Source organism: Felis catus, chromosome B2 (assembly GCF_018350175.1).
Source record: "Felis catus isolate Fca126 chromosome B2, F.catus_Fca126_mat1.0, whole genome shotgun sequence".
NCBI classification, from domain to species: Eukaryota; Metazoa; Chordata; class Mammalia; order Carnivora; family Felidae; genus Felis; species Felis catus.
In genome coordinates, this window is record NC_058372.1 from 30,089,875 (window position 1) to 30,117,136 (window position 27,262).

At 46.7% G+C, this 27,262-nt stretch overlaps 1 protein-coding gene and 1 long non-coding RNA gene across 3 annotated transcripts in view; both read left to right on the forward strand.

Annotated features, from left to right (window-relative positions):
- Positions 1-25,946, forward strand: part of FLAI-K (saoe class I histocompatibility antigen, A alpha chain-like) — a 184,168-nt gene extending 158,222 nt beyond the window's left edge. Inside the window, exons 1-8 of one of the 2 annotated variants that reach the window (XM_045056988.1) lie at positions 22,462-22,623; positions 22,906-23,175; positions 23,380-23,655; positions 24,256-24,531; positions 24,648-24,755; positions 25,209-25,241; positions 25,394-25,441; positions 25,569-25,946. In XM_045056988.1, the coding sequence (XP_044912923.1) occupies positions 22,551-22,623; positions 22,906-23,175; positions 23,380-23,655; positions 24,256-24,531; positions 24,648-24,755; positions 25,209-25,241; positions 25,394-25,441; positions 25,569-25,573 (1,089 nt within the window). In that variant the 5' untranslated portion in view covers positions 22,462-22,550 and the 3' untranslated portion in view covers positions 25,574-25,946. Of the gene's footprint in view, positions 1-22,461; positions 22,624-22,905; positions 23,176-23,379; positions 23,656-24,255; positions 24,532-24,647; positions 24,756-25,208; positions 25,242-25,393; positions 25,442-25,568 lie in introns of those variants that run through there. The other variant, XM_045056986.1, reaches the window with a different exon arrangement.
- On the forward strand, positions 8,876-17,150 carry LOC123385328. Its single transcript, XR_006597649.1, has 2 exons — positions 8,876-9,261; positions 16,605-17,150. It is a non-coding gene; the product is annotated as an uncharacterized LOC123385328 (long non-coding RNA).
- Positions 25,947-27,262: the final 1,316 nt, after the last annotated feature.

Consider the following 27,262-nt stretch of genomic DNA (forward strand, 5'->3'; position numbering starts at 1 on the left):
GCTGTGTGAAAGAGAACGTGCTAAGCACATGCTGTCAGTGCTCAGAATGCAACGAACAATTAGCAATAATCAAGAAGAACAATGTGAAGAACATTATAAATTACCTTCACACAGCAAGTCATTGGATTAGTAAAACTTTGTATAATAACTCTTACAGGGCTGATAAGAGCAACCAACATGGGAAAAGTGCCATCAGAAGTCACACTCTCTACTGTGCAGTGAAGCAGAGCATTTTACATGGTGAACGAAGGCTGTGACCGGACTGTGAGCAGCACATCTCCCTGTGGTCCCTGTCACTGTGCTGCTGGCTGCAAACCGTGTGTCTGCCAGAATAAGAAAGTATTTGGACAACTTAGAAATCAAGCAAAAAATCATTATCAGTGTCATTTCAACTATGTCATGAGAATGTGTTTTCATCACTTAAATACTAATTGAAGACGTGTAACAAGGAGGGTTTTGTTGATCTGAGAATCCAGGGCATCAAAGGTAGTCATCGGTGCTCAAATAAGATGTGACACAGTTACACATGTACCCATGGTGCCAGTGTGGCCACAAAGTTCAGGGTCTCACACAAAGTTTTAGAGAAATTTCTGGATATTCTAACTTGGTACTGCGTAAGTCATGTATTCAGGGATTTCAGGATGATACAGTGAAATGTGAATTCAAATAAATCACTTTAAATATTTACTTCAGGACACTTTTTATTCACACATATTATCATACAGTAAATGAACATCTGAGTTGGTTGCCAGAAAGGAGGGTGTGGGGGTTGGGACAGCGGGTGAGGGGGGGCGGGAACACAGGCTCCAGTTAGGAAATGAAGTGACGGGAATAGAAGGCACAGCATGAGGAACAGTCACTGATACTGTAACAGGATGTGTTGGGGCAGCTACACCTGTGGTGGAGAGAGCACAATGTGTGAACTTGTCATACGTTACCTTGTACACCTGGAACCAATGTAACATTATGTGTCAACTCTATTCAAATTGAAAAAAAAACTATTTTTAATTACGTTATTACAATTCTGGTAGCTTCTTTGACATTTCAGTTTTTCTTTTTTTTTTATTTTTAAAAATTTTTTTTAACGTTTTATTTATTTTTGAGGCAGAGAGAGACAGAGCATGAACGGGGGAGGGGCAGAGAGAGAGGGAGACACAGAATCGGAAGCAGGCTCCAGGCTCTGGGCCATCAGCCCAGAGCCCAACGTGGGGCTCGAACCCACGGACCGCGAGATCGTGACCTGAGCTGAAGTCGGACGCTTAACCGGCTGAGCCACCCAGGCGCCCCGACATTTCAGTTTTTCAATGTTTATTTATTTTGAGAGAGAGAGCAGGGGAGCGGGGCAGAGGGAGGGAGAGAGAGAGAATCTTTAAGCAGGTCCATGCTTGGCGCAGAGCCATACTCCGGGCTCGATCCCACAACCCTGAGATCATGACTTGTGCCAAAATCAAGAGTCTGATGCTTAACTGACTGAGCCACCCAGCCACCCATTTTTTGACATTGTAAATTAAGTGAATGTTCATGGCAAATTCTAATCTTGGGTATGAGAAGTGATAAATAAAATGTATAATGATGGCATTTATCTTCCACAAAGTCAGCTGTAAAAAAAATTTAAAAATAGATAAATAATTAAATAAACCTCTAAGAAGATTAAATAACTCTCTGAATATTTGGATGGAAACCATGATACCTAGCAGATCTGGCCTCAAGCAGTGCTAAGATGGCAAAAGCAGCTGAAAATGATATCAAACCTGCTAGAGTCACCTTAAAGGAATTTGTGCAATGGGAAGAGGTAAATGTTTGGAAAATAAACTTCTTTCAGAGAGTTGATGTTCATAAGTTGTTCTGGAATATATTTCATTGTGATGGTTACTGACACTTTTCATAAAAACACAAATACTCTGCACAAATATTCCTTCCTTCAAAGCACTATCTTCTTTGTGAGGATTGTGTATCCTGGGCAGCTGTCCTCACTATGGCTTGAATAAAACGCCCTCCCACTTTTTTAGAAATTCTGAAAGTTTCAGTCATTTCACATGGACAGAACATTACAGAGAAGTAAACTGTTCAATTCTAAACATAATAGTAATGGACCAGGGCTTCCCTTTCAAACCAAGGGCTGTCCTGTGCCCTTGCTGCCACTATGGAGTGAGGGTGTGACTGATCCAGGTTTCCCTGTGAAGAAGCCATGTGGCTCTCACACTCGGCTATGCCCAACAACTTCCATGCTCTCAGGGCAGAAAGGATCATGGACCTCTGGCTACCTTATTCTGATCTCTTTAGTTGTTGGTGAGGAGAGAGGCCATTAATCCGAGGCCCCTCACAGATGACAACAGTGCTGGTCTCTCAGGCTGGAGGAGCCTCTCACTCTCAGAGAGATGTCTGGGGTCATGGAACCACGGTCCCTTCCTTCCCTCCAGGAGGAAGTGGGTGCAGCTTCCAGCCCCCAGAGCTGTGTCCCCAGCCCTTGAAAACAGACCTCCTGAAATCACAAGGAAGACGGACGTGCTGGACAGTCAGGAGCATTTCAGAGTTCAGAAGGGAATTTGCTGTAGATGCTTGTTGCCCCATCTACCTGTGCAGAGGTGCAGAGGTTATAATATAGTGTGAGATTGTGGGTCATTGCCATACAGGGGAAGGAAGAGAGCAAGTTCTATACTGGGAATCCAACTCACAGACATGCCATTTACGGTTATTAAAGTGTGGGAAAATTATAGAGAAACTAAAGGAGCACTGTTTTCTACTCACATCACTTATGATCAATTCTTTTAGTCATGATAAAACCGAACCTAGAGAATTTCTATCACCTCTTCATGTTGCACAAGTTGGACACAAAATCAGGATAAAACCCAATGTCCCTTCATTTGAAAAGTCTTACTCTTTGCTGTAGTTCACTTGACCGCTTTTCAAAGTGACCCAACAAACAACACACATCCCTAAAGTTCATGAACCTCTGAGGAAGATATTCCCTGAATGAGTTCACCTCATGGCTGGACCAGCTCAAAGCCAGAATTTGTGTCCCTTCTTCCTCTTTTAAATGAATTTGACTCCACGGTGAACAAATTGTCTTTCATTTCTTCTTCCAGAGCCCGTGTCAGCTGACTTGGAGCAGCACGGGGATCTGGGACCCATCATAGCACCGGGAGGAAGCATCCAGGACAAGCCAAGTGAAGACCATTGTGGCACAAAGAGAGGGAGTTTACACTGTGTATCATGAATGAGGAGGTGCTTTTCCTTCCCACTCTAAGAGAGACGGCCAGCTCCTCAGCACCTTCTCCTCCTCCCCACTTTGTGGAAGGTCCTTGGTGCTTGCCCTGTCCACAGTCCTGGGAGACAATAGCTTTCCTGAGGCCCCAAGGATTCCTGAGAATCCTGCTCAGGGTCCAGGGAGAGGGACTCATGGTTCTTGCACCAAAAGGCATCTTGGTTACTTCTCTGGAGTTTGGTTAACTCGTTTTTGGAAAACCTTGTGAGAGATTAGAGATTTGGAAGCTGTCGTCTCATTGAAACTCAGCACATAACACCTTCTCCGGTATTTTCCAGCCAGAACGTGAGGGACTCCTACCTGACAGACTAACAAAGAAACACATTGGGACAATCAGATCCAGGGACATTTCTAATCTAATAATGTGCAACGAGTCTCCATTGCCCTGTGCTGGTAACAGCTTCCCATCATTGGTGGATGGCTGCAGTGCTTTTTTGCATTTGCCACACGGTAACACCGAGCTGTCCCATCAGTGAACCATGCTTCACTAGCAGGTGGCTGATCTGCAGTCAAGTCCCTCAGAGCTGAACACAGTAGAACAGCTGAGAACTGTCTTCTCCCGACCCATGATTTGGCAGTTTGCTGAGGCCTCCGGGTACGAGATTGGTCCTCAAGAAATTGTGCCATGTCCCCTTCCCAGGGAGGATTCCATACACTTTTCATACCTTGGTGATGTGAGAAGACCCCGTGTGAGATGAAAATCCTCCGTTGTTCCTTGGGGGGATAACAATTCATACTCAGGAGGATCTGATGACGCCGATGCACTTACATCTCTGAGGGCTGGTGCCTTTCTCTGGAGAGAAGCCTCCAGTGCAAATGCCCAGAGCACAGGGGGGAATATGGGCATCTCCCTGATGAAGGCTACAAAGCAGCCATCAGATGGGGAGAGTCATGGTCATTGCAGCTTCTGAGGATGAGGAGGACAAGGTGGAGCTTGTTTCAGATTTAACTCAACCACTTCCAAGTTCTCCATTCAACTTCGCTGCCTTTCTGGTGACTCATTGCAGATAATGTAAGAAAATTCTCATATACAGAGCATATTTTTGCTAATACTATAGAAGCAGTGGATGAGAGGTTGTGCAGGGGCATCCTCCTCTGTCACTGTGGGGTATATGCAGTCAGCTTGTGCCCAGATCCTGGACCTCCTCATATTTCAGCTTGAGAAGACTGAACACGAAATCTCAGGTGCCTGAATCCACCTTGTTCTCACAAGATCAGATCACGGGCTGGGACCTTTTCACCCCAAATCCTCTCAGGTGAGACTTCGGTAATGGCAAGAGGAGGGGGTGGAGTTAGTTCCTTCCCAGAAGACAATTATGAAAATTGAAGAAAAACATTAAAATAAATACTTGAAGTCCATGAAAAGTAAATGCAGGCAGGCAGAAACATGAGAACTATAATCTTGAAAAACCACCACTACAATGGACAAGAACCACAAGTCCAGAGCTTTCTCCCCTCTGGGTGCTCCCTTCCCCACCGTAACTGCAGCCCAGTGGCTCACAGGGCAGATGACAGCAGTCACAGTGCCAAGAAGCTGGACATTTAAAGGGCAAATATGAAAGTAAGGGAGCAGCAGAGGGTTGAGATCTGAAATCTGAATAGAATCTCATTCAAAATCCCTGGATGAGCACCACACTCTGCATGGCTGGAGGACACTCAGGAAACACTGCTGATAACGCAGGAGGAACCAGTTTTATTTTTTAATAAAATAAAAACGAGGTCTCATTTTATTTTTTATTTTATTTTTTTATAACAAGATATAGAAGATTAAATATTGCCATCATTTTCTTCTTTTTAATATGAAATTTATTGTCAATTGGTTTCCATACAACACCCAGTGCTCATCCCAACAGATGCCCTCCTCAATGCCCATCACCCACTTTCCACTCCCCCCTCCCCCCATCAACCCTCAGTTTGTTCTCAGTATTTAAGAGTCTCTTATAAAGCATCCAACTCTTGATCTTGGGACCATGAGTTCAAGCCCCACATAGGGCACAGAGTTGACTTAAAAGATAAGACCATAATGGATGAAGGATGGGCAGACTTTGTGGCTGGGAGGACATTTAGAAGTTTGGGGGAAATACCAGGAACAAGATGACGACAGAAAAGGTGAAGACCAAACTGTGAGGAGAACCTGCACAAACCCTTGACTGACCCCCAAACCACACACTCAAGGGAGGGTCACTCAAGACCCGGGATAAAATGCAGCCCCTGGAGGTGGGAAAAACTGGGTACAGATAACACCAATCAACAATGTTCCTGTCATAGCGGGGTCCATGCTAGTGAAACACTTTTAGGAAAAACACAGTTGTCAAAAAAAAAAAAAAAAAAAAAAAAAGAAAGAAAAAGAACCAGAGAGAATAGATTTCAGATTTGCTAAAACTAAAACCCACAATCCACTTTTAAAGGACATATTTTAAAGGACATGCAGAGAAACAGAAATGTGTGAGTATGCAAAATTCAACACAAGCATGTTCCCTGTGTGACGATTCCCAGATGTTGCAATCAGCACCAAACCCGGCCAGGAGCATCAAAGAATGAATAAATATATGTTGAAAGAATTTAAGAAAATCAAGTTATCAAAGGGTGAGCAGAAAGGATATCTGAATGAAGAAGTAGAATGTACAGAGAAGACCAAATTGACATTCTAGAACTGAAAGGGGAAAAAAAATGCAATGAGAGTTCAATGGGTAAACTTCACAGAAGGCCTGGGAAGGCAGAGTAAAGAACCAATGAGGTTGAATATAAATCAATAGAAATTACCCAATTCAAAAAATCAGAGAAACAAGATTTAAGAGAAACTTATAAAACCTCAGAAATCCACAGACAATTAAAAAAAAAAAAAAGCAAACAGAGGATCAGAGTCCAAAAATGGGAAGGACAAAAAGGGCAGAAAAATGAAGAAATCCCATTTGAAAACTCCTCTAATTTAGTGCAAAAAGCTTGAGCATATAGATCTGAGAAGCTCGTCACTCACCAGAGAAGAGAAGCAAAAGAAAACCACACTGAGGCTCTTCCATGTCCACACGAGAGAATCAAAAAGGAGACAGGGGCGCCTGGGTGGCTCAGTCGGTTAGGTGTCTTGACTCTTGATTTTCTGTGCAGATGCCCATCCCGCAGCCCTCAGTCCTGCCCGTGTGGACGGGATGCCTGCACACCTGGGGCAGGGCCAACAGCCGGATCCCCTCAGCTCAGCCTGGGTGCCCTCTGCCTCTCTCCTTCTGGCCCCCTGTTGCCTGGATCCCACGTGCTCCCTTTTGGTTTTCTCCATCATTTTCCCCTCTGCCTAGTGGTATCCCATGGAGGGAATGTGGAAAGTAGACACTGACACTCTAAACACCTGACGTGCCTTTGGGCTACCCTCACCCTGATTCCCACGGTGATGGGATAGAGACTCTGTCCTGGACACAGTTGTCCTCGGGATTTGGGGACCGTGGGTCATGTCTCCCAGCTGCCAGTTCTGTGTTGTTGTGTCTGGAGTTTCCAAGGTGTCTGCTCCTCTACCTTCCTCCTGACATTTCATTGTGACATGTCTTCGTGTGGGTCTCTTGTCATCCACTCTAGTTAAGAACTTGGGTAGGACTTTCAACATATGCGCTGCTCCTTGTCAACTCTGAGAAATATTCTTGAAATTTTTGGAAACAAATTTTAAGAACTGAACAGGTCTTCTCTCCTCTTTCCTTTACCTCCCGACTGTACTACTTCAGGGAAGTACAACTGTAATCATCCACTTTACTGAATAAATTATTCATTTCTAGAGTCATCGTTTTAACTCCCAAGAGCTCTTTCTTGTTCTAGGGTTGTTCACCAGTGTGTGTGGTTCAGATTCTGTTCCATATGCCATATGCCTCTTACACTCTGTAGACATGATTGATTCTAGTGATTGGGGACCTGTTAGGTCTCCTGTCATCTGTTTTCAGGATATCCTGACCCTCTCCACACACACTCACTTCAGGAGTGACTTACATTTTCTTGTCATTTCTGGTAATGCCCACCTCCCACAGGACACTGCCAGTGTCATGTCACCAGGGGTACATGCTTGTTCTTCATTTTACATCTGGAGTCAGCTGACCCTGAGCCACTGGAGGCCTTGAGATGTACATGGGATGATGGGCTTTAGTTTGATTTGAGCAGGCAAGTCCCACTGCCTCTTAATGTCCTCTTAGGCTCTGAACCTAGCAGCCTCCCATCGCAGAACATTCTGGAACATTGCAACAGTTCACTTGCATGGAGTGCACACCCATACCCACCTCCCGATGGACAGAGAACCAAAGAAAGACAAGTCAACAAAGCCTGTGAGTGCAAACGTTCTGGATTGAACCCTGGTTCCACTACCTTCTTATCCTCCCTGAGTCTCCCTCTCCCTGTGTGTACAAAGGGATCCCCTAGGGGGTGCCTCATGGGTTTGCTTTGATGATTAACTTTGACCCCTGTGTACATCACATGGAGATAGTGCCTGAGATGTATTCCACTACTTATACTTATCGTTATCATATTGATTGTAGCACTTAGATATAGTTCCATTCTTTGTTTTTATAAGCCACAATTCAAGAAACATCCCTGAAAATATAATGTTGAAGTTTTTTTTAATATTTTTTAATGTTAATTTACTTTTGAGAGAGAGACAGAGAGAGAGAGATACACACACAGACAGAGAACGAGTCAGGGTCAGTAGAGAGGGAGGGGCGGGCACAGAATCTGAAGCAGGCTCCAGGCTCCATGTTATCAGCATAGAGTCCTGATGTGGGGCTTGAACTCACAAACCATGAGAGATTATGACCTGACTGAAGTCAGAGGCTTAACAAACTGAGCCACCCAGGCGTCCTTAGTGTTGAAGTTTTTTAATGTTTATTTATTTATTTTTGAGAGGTAAAGCGAGAAAAGGGGAAGGGCAGAAAGAGGGAGAGACACAGAATCCAAGGCAGGCTCCAGGCTCTGAGCTACCAGCACAGAGCCTGAACGGGGTTCAGACTCACAAATCTTGAGATCATGACCTGAGCCGAAGTCTGACACTTAACCAACTGAGTCACCCAGGCACCCCCCTGAAAATATACGTTTGAGAACATATGTGATTATCTCCTCAGGATAAACTCCTACCTGCGTGGCTTAGTCCGGCAAGCATGAGCCTCTTCATTTCAGCTCAGCTCATGATCTCTGGGTTTCTGAGACCCAGCCTGGCATCCGACTACTTGGGATTCTGTCTCCTCTCTCTCTCTCTCTCTGCCCCTCTCCCCGCTCCTGCGTGCACTCTTTTTCATTTTTCTCAAAATAAATAAATAAATTTGTTTTAAAGGATAAATTCCTAAAAGAGAATGTCTATGTCACAGTATCAGCACACTTAAATTGTGGAGACATTTTGCACAACCCTTGAAAATTTTTATACCAGTCTTCACTCCCATTATCCTTTATGACGGTGTATTTTCCTGACCCTCTTTTGGACACTCTCCTCACCTACTTTCACCTTTCCCAAGTTGAAGATACTAAGTTTTGGTCCAATTTTATATTCTGGTGGAAAACAAGAAGTGGGAGGCACTGAAAGAATGTCCAGAAGGAAAGGGACAGAACAGCAAGAAACTGAAAGCAGTTTCATTCCCAAGACGGAAGGCCGCCTGGACTGCTCGTTCTCTCCAGAAGGACATACTATGGGCATCAGGCCTGGGATAAGAATGTTTTGTCTGGTGACAGATATACTCATGACCCAGTATAGAATACACTGCAGGTGCACAGCCTGTCAAGAGGCCAAATACTACGTTGTACGTGCTTGCTATTATCAGACAATTTGCAAAAATAAAAGAGCCTTGAGCCAGGAGACCAGTGCTTCGGCTCCTGGAGAGTCAGCCCCCTGCTGACTCACGGCAACTTCAGACCCTGTCTCTCTACAGCTGGCGCCAGAACAGGGACCTGAAGGTGGACATTTGCCACAGGGCTGAAGAACTGCCATGGAAACCAAAGGGAACTTTGGAGCCGGGAAGCTCAGCCTTCGAGATTTCTGCAGGGTAGGTATGGGGAATTCTACCTCATCTAGTTTGGACTCATATATTTAGCTCTGGCAGACTTTTAAAGAGCTCAGGGGTAGAAGTGAACCCTTCTGCATTTGAGGATTTGTTTTATTTGGTAAAGAAACATTGTTACTGGTTTACACCCTCTGGCAAAAGTGCTTTGAATCAGAAACTATGGAATTGGTTTTAGGTGCTTTGTGCCCTGCATCAACAAGAAGTAATCCCTCTCTCCCTTTGGTCTTTATGTAATTTAATTTCCCTGGTTTTGCAGCCTTTGCAGTCAGAATCCGGGGAAGAAGGGGGCATTGGTCCTGGCAGCCCCTTAATGGCTGAAAGTGATCATGAGCTTGTGGATAATGAGGACTAGGAGCTGAGCTCCTAAACCCACCACCGGAGGGACAGAAACCTAGGCAGGTCCTGGGTTAATGGCCCAGAGATAGTTGCATCTCAAGCCTCCGTACCACTGTCTCCCACACTGCCCCATGGTCCTGAGCTGGTCAATCCTTTTGAGGAAACTAAATGTTCCGCTTATTCAAAAAACCCATTTCTTGATACTTCTGCTCCGAGCATCACAGTTCCTGTTTCCCCCATGATGCAGATGCTTCAACAAGCTAAGCCTGCGGGGGACACTGAATTAATGGCTAGTATGCCTGCAGTTTATCTGTCAACATTACCCAAATTCCTCCTCATCAGCAATATCCTCAGGGAGGGCAACGATTTGATCATTACCTTTAAGTTTTAAGGTCATCAAGGATTTGAAACAGGCTTGCACGCAATATGGTGTTAATTCCCCTTATACGTTGGGATTGGTGTCTGCTTTAGTGAATTCAGAGCAACTCATTCCGTGGGACTGGGGGGTCCTAGGTCATATTCTAAGTGCTTCTGAATTTTTGCAGTTTAGAATTTGGTGGGATGAAGAGGCACAGATACAGGCCTGGCATGATGCCACCACCAATGCTCCTGTGCCTGTTACCCAAGAACAACTTAACGGACCGGACAATGGTTTGGCATACAGGTTCAGCTTCAGTGTGATGATCAAGCCGTGATACAAGTTAGTTGTGCTGCCTTGGTGCCTGGGAGAAAATGGCTCCCCCGGGACAGGCTACAACCTCTTTTGTTCAAGTTAAACAGAGTCCTAAGGAGCCGTGTAGATTTCATCCCTGGACTAAAGGATGTTATCAGCGGGCTTACCTGATCTCTTACAGCTGCTGGCTTTTGATAATGCTAATAAGGAATGCCAGCAAGCTTTATGACCTGTGAAGGCTTAAGGAGGTGATTTATCTGATTATTTAAAGGCTTGTCAGGATATTGGCTCAGAGGTCTATAAAATGGGCCTACTGGCCACGGCTATTCAAGGCACTGGACTTTACAAACAGTCCAAGTGTTTTTGCTGTGCCAAAATGGGACCTTATAAAAGGGATTGTCAACAGCCCAGTCCTAACTATTCCTTTGATCCACCTTGGCCACCAGAGGGAAATACTAAACCTCTTGGGTTATGCCTCTGATGCAATAAAGGCTATCACTTTGCAAATCAATGTAGATCTAAATTCCATAAGAATGGAGCTCCCCTGTCTCTGTGAGGAAAGGGGATAATGCCCCATCCAAGGGCCTGAATGTAAACAGTATGGGTAGTCAGATTCTACATTGTTATCCTCTGAGCAAAAGGGACTCAACATGCAATTCTGTCCCTCTGTCCCTGACCCCCTCCAGGCAGGAGGGAGCTCTGCATTAGATATCCCAGCCACAGATTCCCTGGTCATGGATTCAGCCATGGGAATTTATAAGGTTAAAACTGGGATTTATGCCCCTCTTCCTTCAGGGTCTGTTGGCCTTCTTATTGGACAAAGTACTCTTACCGCCAAGGAGTTCATGTCCACTTAGGAATTACAGATGCTGCTTAAGGATGAAATTTTAGGAATGGTTAGTACTTCTGTTCCTTACTGTGTCATGACAGGAGATTGCATTGCTCAACTAATTATTGTTGCCTTACATTGCTTTAAATTCCATGCTGATAGAATGGCAGGGAGGGTTTGGGCCTATCAGCAAACAGGTATCTTGGTAAACGTTTCTAAAAGACAGAAGGCCTGAGATGACCTTACAAATTAACGGAAAATTGTTTACTGGCCTGGTAGACTCAGGAGCTGATGTCACCATCATTGCTTCTGAGTCTTGGCCCAAGAATTGGCCACTTTGACCTGTATCCGTAGTCTTTACAGGTGTAGGAAAAGCTACTGATATCCCACAGAATGTTGAAATTTTTCTATGTAAAGGGCCTGAAGGCCAGGCTGCTACTATCCAGCCTTATGTTACTGACAGAGCTACTAATCTGTGGGGAAGAGACCTATGAAGTCAATGGGGAGCATATATTAATATTCCTTATGTTTCCCGTGCTGCAACCAATATGATGTCCAAAATGAACTATAACCCAGTAAAAGGGCTTGGACAAGAAGAAAATGGGCATATGAAGCCAATTACTGCTGAAATGCAACCTCCTTATATGGAACTGGGATATCCTGTACAGAATTCAAATTTAGTGTAAGGGCCACTGTTCCTGAAAAACGTTATGCCTTACCATCAAAATGGTTAAGGACTGTCCTGGTGTGGGTGGAACAGTGGCCCCTTCCAAAAAAGAAATTAGAGGCTTTAGAGCAATTAGTGCAAGAACAATTGGATGCCGGTCATATAGAAATGTCCACCAGTCCATGGAATTCTCGGGTGCTTGTGATAATGAAAAGATCTGGGAAATGGAGACTGTTAACGGACTTAAGGAAGGTAAACAAGGTTATACAACCTATGGGACCTTTACAACCTGGGCTGCCATCCGCTACTATGATTCCTCAAAACTGGTCATTAATTATACTAGATTTGGGGGGCGCCTGGGTGGCACAGTCGGTTAAGCGTCCGACTTCAGCCAGGTCACGATCTCGCGGTCTGTGAGTTCGAGCCCCACGTCAGGCTCTGGGCTGATGGCTCAGAGCCTGGAGTCTGTTTCCGATTCTGTGTCTCCCTCTCTCTCTGCCCCTCCCCCGTTCATGCTCTGTCTCTCTCTGTCCCAAAAATAAATAAAAAACGTTGAAAAAATTAAAAAAAAATTATACTAGATTTGAAAGATTGTTTTTTCACAATTCTACTACAGCCAGATGATAGAGAAAAATTTGCTTTTTCTGTACCTTCATACAGTCATATGGTTCCTGTGCAACGCTATCAATGGAAAGTGCTTCCTCAAGGTATGCTTAATAGCCCTACTATGTGTCAGCATTTTGTTAATCCGCGGCTTTCACAATTAGCCATTCAGTTTCCACAGGTGTTGATTATCCATTACATGGATGATATTCTTTTTGCAGCAGAAACGCCTACACAGGTAGAAGATCCTTATCAAGCTGCTAGATTATTGTTACCCAAATACGGCCTAATAATAGCAGAGGATAAGGTACAAACCCAAGATCCCTTCCTTTATCTTGGTGCAAAAATTCACAAAACAACCATCGTTCCCCCCAAAAGTACAAAGACATGGAGATAATTTAAAAACCTTAAATGATTCCAGAAGTTACTAGAAGATATAAATTGGTTGCAACCTGCTTTGGGAATCCCAACTCCTACCTTATCTCATCTTTTCCAAACATTAGCCCGTGATCCCAACCTTAACAGCCCTAAGGTCCTCACAAAAGAGGCAGAGGCTGAACTACAATGGATTAAAAATCATACTGAGAATTGTCAGATCACTGGTATTTGACTTAATGTTCCTCTTCAGTTATTGATTTTTCCTACTCCACGTTGTCCAACTGGTCTTATGGGAGGATGGGGGAATCACTGAATGGCTGTTTTTACCAAAGAAGGACACTAAACTTCTTATCATATATCTGAACAAAATTAGGAATATAATTTGGAGACGCCGATCACAACTACGTGTGCTTAATGGTGGTGTTCCCTCTAAAATTATTCCCTTATCATATCAACAAATTGATATGGCTTACCAAACTAATATACAATGGCAATAGTCTTGTCTGATTACACAGGGAAATTAGACAATCACTATCCAAGGGACAAAATTTTCTCATTTCTCAAGGCTACATCATTATCTTTGGCCAAAGAGAATTCGAGACCAGCCTCGAGCAGATGCTGACACATATTTTACAGATGGCAATGGTCATGGTAGAGCTTCTATACATGGTCCTATTTCTAAGGCCTGACAGACACCCTATACATCTACCCAAAAGGCTGAATTAGCAGCCGTTATAGAATTGTCACATCTTGTACCTGCCTCCCTCAATGTTGTGACAGAATCACAATAAGTGTGGCTCACAGTCCTAAATATTGAAACCACACATATTGTTCCACGAAATGAATTACATCGTCTGTTTTTGCATTTACAAGAATTAATACTCCATAGGCAACACCCTTTACATATCACTGATATTCGCAGTCATTCTAACCTTCCTGGACTGTTAGCCTTAGGAAATTCCATTGCTGATGACTTATTACAAGGCACCTTACAGATGACACAACAGGAGCATATGCTTCACCATACTAATGCTTGAGGACTTGCCTATAGACACGCTGTAACACATGCTTAGTCAAAACACATTGTTAGTGCCCGTCCTTCTTGCCAGCCCTTCACTGTGGCTCCATACACCTCTGGAGTGAATCCTTGTGGAATACAGGCAAATGAACTTTGGCAATCTGATGTTACCCATATTCCAGCTTTTGGTAAGCTCTCTTACATGCGTGTTACTGTGGATACCTTCTCCAGATAGATCTAGGCTATGTAATGTACCAGAGAAAAGGCTGTGCACGTTATTGCTCATTTTCTTGAAACTTTTGCAATTCTAGGTATCCCACAACACATTAAAACTGATAATGGCCCTGCATATGTATCTCAAAAGGTAGCCCGCTTCTTTGCAGCCCAACAAACTACTCCTCTTACTGGAATTCCCTATAACCCTCAAAGTCAAGGGGAACCTTGTTAATTAAATAAAAAGGGGGAAAAGAAGAAGGACTTAGACCTGCATCATGGGAACAATTACACTGTGCCTTATATACTTTAAACTTCTTGGACACACAAGGACCCCATACATGTCCTGCTGCTGAGGTACACTGGCACAAGCAAAAGGCCATCCCTGTTTATCACCTGGTATACTGGAAGGATGAGAAGGGACACTGGGAAAAGGGAGAGGTTGTTGTGTGGGGCAAACGGTATGCTTATGTCTTCACAGATCAAGGTTACCAGTGGTTACCCAGTCTGGCTTAAAACCCAGGCATGAGCCAATCCAAGCGACCTCAGTTCACCATGACTCCACTAGTCAAAGAGTTTCACAGAATTTCCATCCAGAAACCGAGAATTGTGCCCAATGACCACACCCTCTCCCGAGGCACACTAGGACTGCTCAACCTCCTCCCCGGGGACAAGTTAAAAGGTTGACACATGATGCTGAAAAAATATTGATGCAGACTTGCAGCCCACAAACTCCTGCTCACCTTTTCTTTGTGATGCTCACAGTTATAACTATCACAAGAAGGGCTGATAACTATACTTTCTGGGCTTATATCCCTCATCCACCCCTTAGTCAGGATATGACTCAATGGGTATGACTCCCCCATGCCAGTGTATACAAATGACACCGAATGGACACCTGGGCCATTTGACAGCGGAGGACCACGTAGGCCAAACGAAGAAGGTACTGTTATGGATGATTATACTATAGGGATTGAAGATCCTCAAATATGTTTTCATTATGGGAAACACTGCCTCAAAAGTAAGTCTCAAGCATGGCCATCTATTATTAAAAATGGGATCCAGCACAAACATATGTTCGTACTATCAGCCCATTCTCTGATTGGCTCCAATCTTACAATTAATGACACTCCTCCGGTGTTTCCGTCTTGTGCTACTTGTACATTGTCAGAATGGGACAGATGGGTGACTTGGGAGGCATGTAGATGGAACATAGGTGAGTTCCTTTAAATACTTCCAATGGGGGCGCCTGGGTGGCGCAGTCGGTTGAGCGTCCGACTTCAACCAGGTCATGATCTCGCGGTCCGTGAGTTCGAGCCCCGCGTCAGGCTCTGGGCTGATGGCTCAGAGCCTGGAGCCTGTTTCCGATTCTGTGTCTCCCTCTCTCTCTGCCCCTCCCCCGTTCATGCTCTGTGTCTCTCTGTCCCAAAAATAAATAAATGTTGAAAAAAAAATTTTTTTTTAAAATAAATACTTCCTATGGAAGTCTCATCGATTGGAGCCCTATGGGCTCAGCTCGCCTTAAAAATTGGTTACAAAATCTACAATGGTGTGTCCATAATCATACTATCCGCACCATTCCTAATGGCTCAATTGTTTGGCACAGTGGGGGATTTTCTGCCCCCAGTCCTCATTTACAACAAGGACCCTTACAAAAGCATCTATGGAAATTAACTGCTGTCCCCCACCCTTTCCATACCTGGAAGGGCACATAGTATAAAAACAGCTCCAGCAACATTTCTACTTTATCTTTCGCGGTCAATAGTACCTGGTACACACGGGCTTGTGTCCATTTGCCATGCATACTATTAAAGGACCAGAGATTTTGGAATGATTCTGAGGCCCTTATAATCTGTGTTAACTGCTCATTATACAGTGTCTTAACAATTCTATACCCTTTACTCGGTCATCCAAAAGCTTATATTTACTTAGAGCACGCCCTGGCCTGTGGCTGACGATTGGCATGTCTCCACCATGGCAACAATGTTCAGAAATGTATCTGATGGACCACACTCTACAGCGAGCTCTTCATGGATCCCGACGGTTTCCTGGAATGCTTGTTGCAGCTCTCATAGGCATTATTGCTGTGACTGCAGCCGCAGCTACTGCGGCTATCTCATTGCACCAATCTGTACAGACACTACAATTTGTGCAACAATGGCATGAGAAATCGCACCAACTTTGGAAGACACAACGGGATATTGACAGTCTACTGTCCAGTGAGATTGCAGACCTACAACAGGCTGTGTGATGCTGCTGGGAGGTCAATTACTGAGCCTACAAAGACAAATATCATTAAAATGTGATTGGAACACTACATCAATATGTGTAACACTGTTACCACTTAATAACACTAAATTTCCATGGAATGATGTTAGAGACACTTGCTCAGACAATCTAAAGTGTCTGTGGACATTCAACATCTGCAAGCCCAGATATATGAGACTTTTCAAAGCAAATCTGGACATGTTATTCAGTTCTAAGATTTTAGAAAGTATATCAGAGGGATGAGGAAAATTAAGCCCTGGAGAGCATGTTAAGATTTTTAGCTTCTCTACTGCTATTCTGTTTGTATTAACATGCAATGTATTTATCTTCGCATGTACAGTCTGTGCCAGAGACGACGAGCCTGTCAACATATCGACCGACAGTTCGGGTCATGCAATGTCCTCCTACAGTCCATCAAATACAAAGAGAAAGGGGGAGATGCTGGAGAACAACAGGCCGGAGGCACCTTAAGAATGTCCTGAAGGAAAGGGACAGAGCAGCAAGAAACTGAAAGCAGTTTCATTCCCAGGACAAAAGGCCGCCGGGACTGCTCCTTCTCTCCAGAAGGACATCACCCGGAAGCCACCCTGGGGATAGGAATGTTTTGTCTGGTGCCAGATGAACTCATGACACAGTATGGAAAACACTGCAGGTACATGACCTGTCAAGAAGCCAAATACTATGTTGTATGTGCTTGCTGTTGTCAACAATTTGCAAAAATCAAAGAGGCCTGAGCCAGGGGACCGAGGCTTTGGCTCCTGGAGAGTCTTAGCCCCCTGCTTTGCAATCCTCTCATACCACATCTTTATAGGACCTGTCTCTCTACATATTCCACACTCTCATTTTCTTTATGTATATTATTACCAATATATGTGTGTGACATTTCGTGTCTTCCTTTCCAAAGTGTTCTCTAATATTTCTGATTATCTCTTTTTTCTTATTATTTGAGTGCAGCTTACACACTGTTCCATTCTTTTCAGGTTTACAACATAGTGACTCTTCATATAATCCAATAATTGCACTCTTGGGTATTTATCCCCCAAAAGTGAAAACACCAATTCTTTTATTTTTTAAGGTTTATTTATTTTTATTGAGAGACTGAGAGAGAGTACACAAGCAGGGGAGGGGCAGAGAGAGAGGGAAAGGGAGGGAGAGAGAGAGATTCCCAAGCAGACTCAGTGCTGTCAGCCAGAGCCTGATGCGGGGTCAACTCACAAACTGTGAGTGTACATGTCCACACTATAGAGCATTGTATAGACATTGAGATGCTATTTCCACATCAGAAATGTGTTTTGTTTCACTGAGTTTTGAAACATTTAGAAGTAGGAGTCCAAGGAAGTGTTTCTACTTTTCGGTTTTCCCTGTATCACCATCACGGGGCTGGAGGACAAGGTGCACAGGGACACAGACACCTCAGCAATGGCACCGGCTCCTGAGCTCTCCTCTCCTGCAATCCTGTCTCACCCCTGAGTCTGACCCCTGTGGAGTCCAGGGCTGCTCAGAAACTTCTTCCTCTTCCCACTGATGCCCAGGCTTCTCCTCAGACATCTCCACCTGGCTTACAGTCCAGACCCCACTAAGGCTTCTCAGTCAGAATCCACCTGAGAGCAGAGCAGTGGGGGATGTCCCCTTACCTTCCACCCCACCTGCGGCCACAAGGCCAAGGAGACAAGACCCAGCTGTCTTTCTCCTCCTCAGCCAGGCTCTCCCTAGGGCCTCCTTCAGCTGCAGCACCTGGACAGGGGCCCAGACACCAGGGGGCGCCCTCATCCCAAATGATGTTTAGTGAGTGAAGTTGTTTTCAAAAGCAACAGGGATACAACCTGTGTTCCCCCCACAGACAAATGGCTAAGGAAGATGTGTGGTATATACACACACATATACACACACACACTAGAATATTATGCAACCACAAAAAGGATGAGATCTTGCCACTTGTGACAACATGGATGGACAAACAGGGCAGTGTGTCTGCTAAGTGAACGAAATCAGACTGAGAAAGACAAGGACCATATGATCTCACTCATATGTGGAACTTACAAAAAAAGACAAATGAATAGGCAAGCAAACAGCAGAATCAGACCTATAAATACAGAGAACTCACTGATGACTGCCAGAGGGAAGGAGGTTGGGAGGATGGGCACAGTGGGTGAGGGGAGTGGGAGACACAGGCTCCAGGTATGGAAGGAACAGACAGAGGAACAAAGGCACAGCACAGGGAATATCATCAGTGATACTGTAACACAGTCTGGTGACAGGTGGCAGCTACACTCTGGTGAGCACATGGTATAGACAGAGGGTGAAGGGCCCCTGGGTGGCAGTGGGTTCTCTGCTCATGGTCCCAGGGTCATGGGATCCAGCCCCGCAGGAATCAGCCTGCTTGAGATTCTCTTATTTCCTCTCTCTCTCTCTCTCCCTCCCTCCGTCCCTCCCTGACTCTCTTCCCTGCTCTGGCTGTTTCTCTCTCAAAAAAAGAAAATGTGTACAGAATTTGAGTCAATTTTTGTACACCTGAAACTAATGTAATCATGTTTTCCAACTATATTCAAAGTTAAAAATATTTTTTGAAAGAAATTAATTAGGAAATCTAAACTGTAGGGGTGCCTGGGTAGGTAAGTCGATGGGCATCTGACTCGTGATTTTGGCTCAGGTCATGTATGATCTCCTGGCTCGTGGGTGTGAGACCTGCATCAGGCTCTGTGAATGGGCGCGTCCTCTCCCATGGCTGCAACTGCAGAGAAAGCGTGCAGTTGCAATAAGACATGGGAAGGCTAAGTGAGACTGGCAGAAACACAGACCTCTATACATGCAGGTGTTCGTGTGGGGTGGGGGTCAGAGGAAGACTGGGGTGCAAAAACAACTAATTGGATGAGAGAGGAAAGGGACTGGACATAGAAATGAACAAAAGATCCCAACATGGCATCAAGGTCGGGGGACATAAACTTGTCAGGCACCCATAAGGCATCAGGCACCATTCTCTGGACTACATGGTTCAAGACAAAGTCTCTAAGGAACAAGGAGACTCTGAAGAGTTGGAGGAACCAATTTCATGGGATCAATACTCACTGGAGGAGGAAAAGTCCATCTCATCAGGCAGCTCACTACTACTGACCTCAGTGTGACCCTGCACCTCACTGAGGATGTTTTCACTTGACACAAAATGATGGCCAAGCCCTTGGGGGAACTGGCCTGCTCAGGCCTCCTGGAAGGAGACATAGGGTAACACTGGAAGACCCCAAAGTAGGAAGGCAGCCAAAAGGAGGGATGAGGATGTAATGTACAAAGACATAGGAAACAGGGGCTGGGAGAGGACACTGGGATGTCCATGTGGGTGTGCAGCTTACCCGATGCAGGTAGGGATGGGGATCCGCAGGCCAGTGGTAGTTGCTGGCAGAGTTCACCTGCTTAATGTCCATGCCTTGGCCACATAGGTTGCTGGCCACAAGAATTCATTATTGAAGACCTTTAAACTACTGATACCAAGAAAGACAATCATAACATGTTTGTTTCTCAGAAAGACAATCATAAACATGTTCACAGACCTTTATCTCATGGGTCTCATTTCCTCCCAAGGACACAAGACATCTTTCCATCTCTCCCTCACCTCTCCTCCCGGGGCATCCTACAGTGGATGGCAATGGCTGGCAAGTTCTGCTCCACCAGGAGCTGGGCCAGGGCAATGCAATGCTGTGTAGACTTCACAAAGATCTTGCCTGTGTGTGGAGAGCATGGGGATGTGGGCCCATGGGTGTGTGTGGAGGGGAGAGGGACAAGGTGCCAGAGTGGGAGATTTCAGGAGGTACACTCTCCACATGAATCACACTAAGTCCCTCTTATTCCCCACTACATGATTCCTTTTTTCCTCTAAATATAATTACTCTTCCTTTCTCTCCTTTGCTTCAGATTTTCCTGAGCAAATCAGCCTCTGAGGAGATACAGAGAGCAGTAACCAAATCTGGCAGACATGTTAGGAGACAGGAAGGAGGTACTCCATGACAAAGGGATAAGTATTGGAACTAGGGTCTGGAATGACCATGAACAATATTCCTGCTTATGAAGTATTAAACCTAAGACCTACCCTAATTCTGGGAGTAGTTTTAGTGTGAAAAAATTGCACAATCCGTAAGCTGAGAGAAAGCTTCTCCTCAGGGTGTGATACAAGAAGAAATAAACATATTTAAGAACCATAATAAGGCCAATGTATACTGGATTATTTAAGGATTTAAAAGTCCTTCCAGATTTTTTGTAAAGTTTATTTATTTATTTTAAGACAGAGAGAGACAGAGTGAGTATGGGCAGGGGAGGAGCAGAGACAGAGACAGAGAGATCAAGAGAGAGAATCCCAAGCAGGCTCCACACTGTCAGCACAGAGCCTGAGACAGGGCTCCATCTCACAAACCATGAGATCAGGAGTCTGACCCTTAACCGGCTGAGCCACCCAGGCTCCCCAAAACACCGATTCTTTAATTATTATTGATAGGTTGTAGGTGTTTTAAAATATGCAATTGAAGACAGAAGAAACAGTAGCCCCCACATCGGGAACTGGTCTGACACTGACAGCTGGGCCTCAGTGTGGTCAGAAGCTGACTGATGCCACCACTGGGCCATATTATTCCCGTGGGACATGAGCCAGTCATCTCACGGAACATCAAAAGCACAAAAGGAGACTCCAAAACCATGACACAACTTTGTCCAATTACAGACAAAAACAAGGCACCGTATGACCCACAAAATACCAAAAATCTCCCTGTGCTGGTTATTGTGAGCAATCGCTGGTTTTTACCATTACGTTGTTTTTCTCAAGTTTTTATTTAAATTCATTATTTAACATACAGTTTAATATTAGTTTCAAGAGTAGAACTGAATGATTCATCACTTACATACAACACCCAGTGCTCATCACAAGTGCCCTCCTTAGAACCCATCACCCATGAGCCCGTCCCATTTAACCTGTGACCCACCCAGAAGCTTGACAGCTTCTCAGTACTGACCACGTTTTCTGTTGGGATTTGTGGTAATATTAAAACAAATGAGTTTCTTTAAAAATTTTTTAAACGTTTATTGATTTTGGGGATAAGAGAGAGACAGAGTGCAAGCAGGGGTGGGGCAGAGAGACAGGGAGACACAGAATCCTAAGCAGGCTCCCGGCTCCAAGATTTAGCACAGAGCGCCACGCGGGACTTGAACTCACGGACCATGAGATCATGACCTGAGCCGAAGCCAGATGCTTAACCAACTGAGCCACCCAGGTGCCCCAAAACAAATGACTTTTGATAATTTGATTCCACTCTAATCAATGCTGGAACACTTATATTACTTAGTGAAACAACACACAACACATTACCAAAAAACAATCATGCATTAGTACAAGATCCATTCCATGTGCAGATGGGCCTATGGAGTTAATGTAACAGAGAAAGACACAGTCAATGATACTGTTTCAAGTTCCAGTTTGCAAAGAACCTCAGAGAAAGTACACATTGTGTAGTTTTAATATAGTATCAAACATGAATTCCCATAATTATCTGAAAAGGTTATGACACATACTATTCTCCTATATTTGGTCAAGGACATAAATTTTTTCATATACTTCAGCCAAAACAGCACAAGAGATGCAGAAGCAAATCTGAACATCCAGTGGTCTTCCAACCAGACAGACAAGAAAGAGACTTGCAAAATGTGAAATGCAAGAAAACCACTGTTCTCAGTGCCCCCTTTTATTTGGGAACAATGTTACTTTCCATACAAACAATATTTCTGTTTTCATGTGATTTTACATGAATTAATATATATTTGAACCTGTTTTAGTCCTACTGTGGTAAATAAGCATCCATAGAATCCACAGACACACAATTATCCCTGGGATCCTCACTAATTTCTAAGACTGTAGAGATATCCTGAGAACAAAATGCTGGAGAATCAGTGACTCACACAGCTCCTGGTCCACGGCTCAGGGACACAGTGGGACAAAGAGCGCTCTGTGCAGTAGGTGAGGCGTCCAGGCCAAGTCCCAGGTCCCCAGGCCCGCCTCTCAGGGACTCTGGCCCCAGGGCGGCGTCGGGGGCGGGCAAGCCCAGTGTTGGGGAGTCCCCATCTGCCCTGGTTTCACTTCTCCCTGTCACAACCTGTGTCAGGTCCTTCTGCCTGGATACTGATGACGCGGCCTCGGTTCACACACCTATTAGTGTCCGGTTTCCGGAGAAGCCAATCAGCGGCACCGCGGTTCCGGGGTATCAAGTTTCCGCACCGGCCTCCTGAGACTCACATTTCTCCTCAGACCCCGAGGATGCGGTTCCTGATGTCCCGAACTGTGCTCCTGCTGCTGTTGGGGGCCCTGGCCGCGCCCCAGACCTGGGCGGGTGAGTGCGGGGTCGGGAGGAAAGGGACTCTGAGGGGCAGGAGCGAGAAGACCGCCCGGCGGGGAAGCGGAACCCCCGGGGAAGCCGACTGTCCACCGCCGCAACCCCAGACCCCCACCCGGCCTCCCCCCCGGGCTCCCCTCCCCCGTCCCTCCCGGACTCCGCCCTGCTCTCCCCTACTCTTGTCCCCCTCGCCCTGCCCTCCCGGCCGACTCCCCCTGGGACCCGGGCCCCGCGTGGGGAGGAGGGTCGCGCGGGGTCTCAGCCCCTCCGCGCCCGCAGGCTCCCACTCCCTGAGGTATTTCTACACCGCGGTGTCCCGGCCCGGCCTCGGGGAGCCCCGCTTCATCGCCGTGGGCTACGTGGACGACACGCAGTTCGTGCGGTTCGACAGCGACGCCCCAAATCCGAGGATGGAGCCGCGGGCGCCGTGGGTGGAGCAGGAGGGGCCGGAGTATTGGGACCAGCAGACGCGGAACGCGAAGGACAACGCACAGAATTTCCGATTGAACCTGCAGACCGCCCTCCGCTACTACAACCAGAGCGAGTCCGGTGAGCGACGCGGGCCCGGGTCCAGGTCACGACCCCCATCCCCACGGACGGGCCGGGGTCGCCCCGAGTCTCCGGGTCAGAGCGCTGCCCCGAGGCCGCGTGACCCCCGTCCCACGACCCTGGAAGAGCACAAGGGAGATTTTAGGCGGGTTTACTTTTGGTTTCACCTTAATCACTGCTGCTCTGGGGGCGGGGCGGGGACAGGGTCACACAGCATCCAGAGAATGTATGGCTGTGACGTGGACCCAGACCGGCGCTTCCTCCGCGGGTACAGTCAGGACTCCTATGACGGCAAGGATTACATCGCCCTGAACAAGGACCTGCGCTCCTGGACCGCGGCGGACACCGCGGCGCAGATCACCCGCCGCAAGTGGGAGGAGGCCTGTGTGGCCGAAGACATCAGGAACTACCTGGAGGGCACGTGCGTGGAGTGGCTCGCCAAATACCTGGACATGGGGAAGGAGACGCTGCTGCGCGCAGGTACTGGGACCGCGGGGGCCTCCTCGATCTCCCCTCCACTGGGGCTGGCTGCCCACGAGGAAGGGAAAATGGACTCAGTGTCATGACTCCTCCCACGGGTGGGGAAGAGGGAGATCCGCCTCGGAGTTCATCTGCCTACTAGAGGCTGACTCACCTTGAGGGTGCTTTTCTCTAAAAGAGAGACAGGAATCCAGTCTCTCCCTGGGGTGCAGGTTGAGACATCCCAGAAATAACCCATCAGCAGTTCCCTCTGACCCTGGCAGCCACCTTGTGAACCCTGACCTTCCCTCTCAAGGCCTTGTCTCCATCTGGGAACATATTTGGAGATCTGACTAGGGGTTTTCTGAGTCACTCACCCTCCACCACACTCAGGACCACAGTGTGTTCCCCCCTTGGACCTGCAGCCTCCTACCTGGGTTCTCTCCCTGATTCCAGAACTTAACAAGGATCAGGAGATCCCAAAGGCTAGACTGCTCTCTGGGTTTTGTGCTTATTCCATCCAGACCAGTGGTCCTGTCCACCTCAGGATGGTCACGTGGATGCAGTTTCAGTGGCCCATAAAGCTAAACCACAGTGTGGATCCTGTTTCTTCTTCCTCAGAATCTCCCCAAACGCAGGTGACCCGCCACCGGATCTCTGACCATGAGGTAACCCTGAGGTGCTGGGCCCTGGGCTTCTACCCTGCGGAGATCACCCTGACCTGGCAGCGTGATGGGCAGGACCACACTCAGGACGCAGAGCTTGTGGAGACCAGGCCTGCGGGAGATGGGACCTTCCAGAAGTGGGCGGCTGTGGTGGTGCCTTCTGGAGAGGAGCAGAGATACACGTGCCATGTGCAGCACGAGGGGCTGCCTGAGCCCATCACCTTGAGATGGGGTAAGGAGGGTTTGGGGTCGAGCCCCTGTCAGGGAACTCAGGGCCCTTCTGGAGAATTTCACAAAGTCAGAACTGAAGCCAGATATCTGGGCCTCTCACCTTCCTTCCCTTTCCAGAACCAATCCCTCAGCCCTCCATCCCCATCCCGGGGATCATTGCTGGTGTGGCTATCCTTGTGGTCATGGTGGTGATTGGAGCTGTGATCTGGAGGAAGAAGTTCTCAGGTAGGAACAGAGTGGGGGGATCTGAGTTCACTTGTCCCGCTGGGGGGCTTCCTAGGTAACACATTGTCCTGCCTGGTTCCTGGGAAGTTCCATCCACATACATGGACCTGCCCAGTCGGGAGCTGTTACTAACATTCACTCTGTAGCAAAGCACTTGTGAAAATGAAGAACAGATTTTCACTTGGTAATTCTGGTGACGGGGACCTGATTCCCAGCAGTGACAGGACAGAGAGGAAGGTCCCTGCTCCGGACAGACCTCCAGCAAGTGGTTGTCCTGTGACCCCCCCCCCACCCCCTCCCACACACACACACCTCTTTCTTCATGTATCCAATCTTGTCCTGGGTCTTCAGTCAGAATTCTGGAAACTTCATTGTGAACAAGGATTAGGAGGTTGCTCTAGGATCACATGGCCCAGTTGTCCCAGGTGTCTAAAATGGTATTTTATTCCACAGGAGGAAAAGGACCAAGCTACTCTCATGCTGCACGTAAGTATTGAGGAAGTGATCCCTGAAACCTGGGATAATGTAGACAGGACCCCTTGGGGAGCTCACGCCCCCACCCCCACCCCCACCCCCAATAGCTGCTCCTTAGTCTCAACTCCTGTGACTCTGATCATGTCCTGTTTCTTCTACCCCAGGCGATGACAGTACCCAGGGCTCTGATTCGTCTCTCATGGCTCCTAAAGGTAAGACTCTGGAGGGTGAAGTGGGAAGGAGTGGGGGCACTAGGGACACTTTGAGCATGAGGGGGGCTGTTGAAATGTGGCACTTATGTGACTGACCTAAATGTGTTCATGATAATTTTTTTTACAGTGTGAGACCCGCTGCCTGTGGTGCACTGAGCGATGCAGGATCTGTTCATGCTCCCACTTGGTGACATCGAGATCCCCTGACTTCCTGCAGATGGTGTCAGAATGTGTCTGCATTCCTATTAGCATATCGTGAGGACACAGGAGGCTGGCCCCCATGCCCACCATGACCCCTCCCATACTGATTCGTGTTCTGTCTCCATTCCTATCTTTCCTTCATGTTGGGCTGAGTACTGACGCCTTACTTCCCTACTGAAAATGAGAATCCTGATAAGAATTTGTGTTTTGTAATTCTGGGTATGTGGGCATGATGAGATAATAAAAGAGAGGATTTGTATGGTTGGAACAGAAAATAAATGAAAGCCCTGAGAACCTTCCAGAACCTGGATGTTTCCTGTGCCGTGTCTGTTGCAGGTGGGGACAGGAGAGGGCTGGAGGAGCCGAGCGGGGATGGGGCCTGGGTCCAGTCGGTGCTCAGTGCATCCTTGGTGTGTCGTGCTCCCTCCTCAGCTGGGTCATGTCTCTGCTCCTTGTCCTTGTCCCTTCTGTGGAACCTTGTCTCACCAGGACCATGACCACAGGGATGTGGACGTCACCTGTCACCAGGACCTTGTGGAGCCAGAGCTTCCTGTGACTGGGTCAGCCCAGGCTCCATCCTGGGTTGTGACCTCAGGCCCATCTTTTGGGGTTTTTTTTCCTTGTGTCTGTGATGCATCAGGCCTGTTCTTGCTCTTGTGTCCGAGTTCCTGTCTCATTCTCCCCGGATCACCCCGATGGTTACAGCACCAGGAGTCCTTTGGGCTGTTGTTCCCACAGGCCTAGGTGGCCCCTGCACACAGGGGTCTCTGGGGTTTGGAGACATGAATTTTCAGTTTCATCCAATCTTCCCCTTCCTCTCGAGCTGTCTTCTGGATTATTCTTTAGATTCTGGAGGTAAGAGGAGTCTGAGAGTTTCTCATCGTTACTACGCTTCAGTTAGTTTCTACCTTCCCTGCCTCTCTATGCCCTCTCCCTGCCCTTAGTTCTAGTGATGCTAGTTCTGGCTCCCATCCACGTTCATGGATTTATAAAGCAGGGTCTAATGTAGATTTCTATTTGGTTGGAGCAACGGCCTCATAGAGCATAAATACAGTGATTCTAAAGACAGGAATGTAACTGTGTGCTGTGCTGTGCAGGGGTAATACTGTGGGGGGGGGAGCTGAGCAGAGAGAGTGGGGAGCACCCCTGGGGGAAAGTAGAGGCTGCACTGATGGTGAGGTGGGAGCACTTTCTGCGGGAGCTGCCACAGACCGGCTGTGCCTGAGGCTCATCCAGAAGACATAGGTCCTCTGCGCTGACCACTTGTTCCACTGATAATGTCATGTGCCACGTGCAGGACCTGCTATTTTTTCATCTAAGCACCTCAGTAAGTAAGAAGAGGCAAACGTGCTGGTCTTGTGGAGAATATGTCCTAGGGGTGAGGGACAGACTCTACTTGACCCTGGATCAATTTGGGGACTGAGGGCAATGACCCCACTGAGCAGTCAGAAATCCAAGCATAACCTTTGACTCCCCTGAAACTTAAATACTACCACTAATAACATACTGTTGATAAGAAGCCTTACTGAAAACAGGAACAGTCATTGAACACATGTTTTGTACGTTACATGGATATGTACATGTATTCTTACAATAAATTAAGCTGGAGAAAATAGTAAG